The 4,059-nt window shown below is 41.7% G+C and overlaps 1 protein-coding gene across 1 annotated transcript in view; it reads right to left on the bottom strand.

Moving 5' to 3' along the window:
* Positions 1 to 922: 922 nt before the first annotated feature.
* Positions 923 to 4,059, bottom strand: part of irf8 (interferon regulatory factor 8) — a 4,171-nt gene continuing 1,034 nt past the window's right edge. The window contains exons 3-9 of the mRNA XM_007549865.2: positions 3,572 to 3,755; positions 3,357 to 3,457; positions 3,072 to 3,129; positions 2,580 to 2,627; positions 2,077 to 2,469; positions 1,844 to 1,959; positions 923 to 1,693 (exon numbers count right to left, since the gene is read on the bottom strand). Of these exons, the coding sequence (XP_007549927.1) occupies positions 1,496 to 1,693; positions 1,844 to 1,959; positions 2,077 to 2,469; positions 2,580 to 2,627; positions 3,072 to 3,129; positions 3,357 to 3,457; positions 3,572 to 3,755 (1,098 nt within the window). The 3' untranslated portion in view covers positions 923 to 1,495. The remainder of the gene's footprint in view (positions 1,694 to 1,843; positions 1,960 to 2,076; positions 2,470 to 2,579; positions 2,628 to 3,071; positions 3,130 to 3,356; positions 3,458 to 3,571; positions 3,756 to 4,059) is intronic.

The raw sequence follows: 4,059 nt of genomic DNA, 5'->3' as shown, positions 1-4,059 counted from the left end.
CAGCATGTTCAGTGGCACTCTTCCTCTGGGGGGGTTGGCAGCAAAATATTTTTCTAAATACGCCAATGAGTTTTATATTGAGTTCTATATTGGAAAGCTGAGTTAAAAAAAAAAATGTGGCAGATGCAGTTGCAACAAAGCTGATTTGATGAAAATTCACAGCCTGGACTTCTAATACCTGGGCATCGACACAGGATGAGCTGCTCTCTACTATAAAGAACTGATGCAGTAATTCAGACACAAAGGCGCTCCAAGCATGTATTGACTTTCCTGTAGTAAAACTCCTTTTAGTTATTGGTCTTATGTAATATTCAAAATATTACATATTGAAGCCAAATTTATTGAGCCTATACTAGCGTTGAATGAAATGATTGAAAATTTTCAGTGATGTTCTAATTTAGGGATACGTCTTTCTTAGTGTTTTGTGCAGCCAACCATCATGTGAAGCTCCTGTGTTAATGTCTCAGATTCTGCTGCAAAATGTAACATTCATTGTGCCGTTTAGGATAAAACATTGACATAAAAAGGAACATCCAAAGTAGTTGCTATTATTCATTTATAATAAAGGAATATCTTAGATCGAATAAATGCATTTTTGACACTGACGGAGGAAATGCGCTTGACTCGCTGTGCAGTTAAATTTTAAATATTGGTTTCACACCTGATTAAACAAAGAGCAGACACCAACATGTCACAGGCATTAGTTTAACACGAAAGCTTGACTTGTGTTTTTTTAGGTGGGCTTAGTTACCAAGACTAAGGTTTATATGATTTGTAAAAGCAACAAATATGAAAAGAAATGTAAACTTTTAACAATAAGGGAGAAAAATAAAATGTTAGTCCCGTCGATGGTCTGAAAAGTTGACCTAAAACTCAAACTTGTGCACTAGTTGATAATTGCTAAAGGACAAGCACACGGGCATTTCTGTAAAACTCTTTATTTGAAATACAGTTTATTCGGAGAACAGTTTGATAGTAAAACCTATCTGAACTTTAATGCCACATTGCATCCAAAACATTATGCAATTTTTGTCAACCAATACAAAAATATTTTCATTTTCTGTAGAAAATACGATAGTATGAAATGAGATAGTATTCGACTGCTTTTTACTTTGACACACACAAGAATGAATCATCTAAGCTCCTGAAACTGTGAAAAAGAAAAACGAGTAAAATCCAGTTTGAGAACTTAACAGCCTAACTTACATAAATCTAGCTTGAATGAAGCTTTGTCAATGTAAAGTATTTATCAACCCCTGCTTCTAACATAATATCTTAAATTGATAAAGTCGCTATCTGCCCTTGCATGGATGCAACATAAAGTCCACGCAAAACCAAAATGGAAGCTTGAAAATTGAGCCTCCCTCTAAAAGTCCTACTGTCAGAGAAGAGATGATGCTGTCTTATCCTCTGTAACTTTCAGTTCACTTCTTTGGTGCACATGAAACTTCTATAGAATGCCTGATATGTTTAAAGGCGAATCTTGTCGAGCTGCTCAGGCAGTGATGGGCATGTTGTCCCTGTAGCACGCCGGCCTCTGGGGAACACTGTAGCTGCACAAGTCCTGGTAGATTCTGGCCATCTGCTCGGTGGCCACATCATCGCTCATCTCCACGTTTGGGCTGCTGGTGTAAGGCTGCGAGCGACGCATGTTCAGGGACTCCAGCATGTGTTGGCAGTTCACCATGGTGATCTGTTGTTGGAGGAGAAGAGAGGAGAGAAGGTTTTTTTTTTGTTTGTTTGTTGTTGTTGTTGTTGTTGTTGTTGTTGTTGTTGGATTTTTGTGTCTCTTCAGCAGATTCAGATTTACTCAGCTGCTCTGCTGTGAGTCGACAGGCCTTACCTGTAGAATGATCAGTTTGCTCTTGGCACTGCTGACGTCGTTCAGCTCTTCTCCAAAACACAGCGTCACCGAGGGATCCGGAGCAGCAATCTGACCTTCCTGATAGAGCTGTAGAGCTGCAACATTTATGACAAAAAAACAAAAAAGCTTTAGGCCACCATATTATACCATCGCTCCTCCATCACATCTTTGTCTTAACCATTGATTTTAACTTTCCAAACATTGAGACTCACCTTGAAAAAACCTTCCTGTGTCAAAAATCTTGACTACAGAATCCCTTTCGAGTTTCCAGGGCATGGAGCCGTACTGGGAGCTGCCGTCCCCCAGCCCGCTACAGAAGACTCGACTCTGGCACAGTCTTTTAATGAAGATGCCCTCTTGGTTTGCACGCACCAGCACGCCTCTCTCCAGGTGACCCAGCAGCTTGCGGGTGAAGTAGCGCTGCCGCTCGTACTCTATAAGCTCCGCCGGGGGGAAGTGAATGTTCTGCATGCTGTCTGAACTGTAGGGGGCGCCACGACCCAGGTGCTGCTGGGGGGAAATCCGGCAGCCTTCTGGATGAGTAACCAGTGTGTTGTACATCAGCTTCCCTCCATAGTAGAAAGAGATCATCAACTGGGAGAAACCTAGAAATGGAAGAAGAAAAAAAAAGCTTAGAAATGATAGAATAATATGATAACACTTATTTTAATTAACAGAGTTTATAGAATGCCTGAAAAAGTAACTGCTTTCATACCTGAGTTGACGTTGCCCGATGGCATCGGGTCCTGATGCAGAGAGAAAGCTGTGAAGTACAAAAAGAAGGCATGATTTTTCTTGTAATTCGTCTGTGTCTTACTGTAGTGGACTCAACCTCAGTGTCATGTCTGTTCTTTGCTGCATCATCAGAAATAGCATTCCCTTAGCACGATTTACAGAGAAATAATCACTTTAGTCAGCAGAGTTAAACAGGATATTAGTCAATTGTTCCATTGCAGAATTCAACAGACAGACAAGCACACAGCTTGTATTTAGCACCCACAGCAGCCGGGACAAACGGCAGAGCTTTCCGCTGGGGTTGTTTTTAATGGAAAAAAAAGAAAGAAGTCAATGTCTCAGAAATACTAATTAGTGTTTCTAAAGTTCAGACGAAATTAGATGCAGATAAATATTTGCATGTCCGACACATAGAGAAATGCTAACAGTTCAAATAATCAACATGAGAGCAATTTTTTTTTTTTTTTTTTACCATTCATGCTGCTCTGGGGCCAATACTCTGGGCTGGCCTGGATGCTGCAGCCGTCCTCCTGCAAAAAGACACACAGCAGTTTGCATGTGCCTGTGGTGTACAACAAGGAAGGAGGGTATGCATGCTGAATGCAACAAGTGTTGAAGGAGACAACAGCAGTGTGACACTGAAGGCGAAAAAGTGTCGCGAAAGCAGAGAAATACAAAGAGGTGATGAACTGGAGAGCATCGAGCAGCTAAAGCAATCGTGAAGACAAACTCTCTCAAATGAAAGGCAGTTCTGTACCTCCTTAATGAGCTCCTCTATTTCTGTAGGGCTGCAGGCCATGTCTGTGTGGTCACCAGAACTGGTGGGACCTGTCATGGTGATCACTGGTATTTTACCATCTGAGGGAGAGTAAAAGAACAAACAAACACGTATTATGATTCTGTTGAGATTTTATAGAAATAACTTAATTATGTGTTATCGTTACAAGTGAGCAGGTTTAAAGGAAAACCCACGTTTCTGCTCCTCTTCGGGCACGATGCGGTACACCTTGTATGGCTCGGAAATGTCCAGCTGTGACCTCTCTGTCACTTCCTCAAAGTCAGGGCTTTTGTTGAGGGCACAGCGGAGTCTGGTCTTCCATGTTGCAGGCTCAGCCTTATCCCCCTCTTTAAACTTGCCTTTAAACACAGCCCAGGCCTGTGGAGAGGGCAAGAAGCAAAAAAAAAAAACAATTTAAATTTTTCCCTTCACTTTTCCCCGAACCTTCAGGCAACCTATTAATTGAGTGATTATAAGTCGAGTCTGCCAACGTTCTCAGCTAAACCAAAAGTAAAATCACTTACAGTCAATCAGGCCGGTGAGCTCCTGGCTCTGGTTGAGGTGCTGATTTATGCCTCGGGATAAATCAAGTGCGCTCCCCTGAACAAGCTGCCTATAAAGTTTGTTGTGCTACATGAATGAAACAGGAGGGAGGGGCTTGCCATCGCGTCCTCTTGCTCAA

This window comes from Poecilia formosa, unplaced genomic scaffold (genome assembly GCF_000485575.1).
Source record: "Poecilia formosa unplaced genomic scaffold, Poecilia_formosa-5.1.2 Scaffold33, whole genome shotgun sequence".
NCBI lineage: Eukaryota > Metazoa > Chordata > Actinopteri > Cyprinodontiformes > Poeciliidae > Poecilia > Poecilia formosa.
This window is presented reverse-complemented; position numbering and strand designations above follow the sequence as displayed.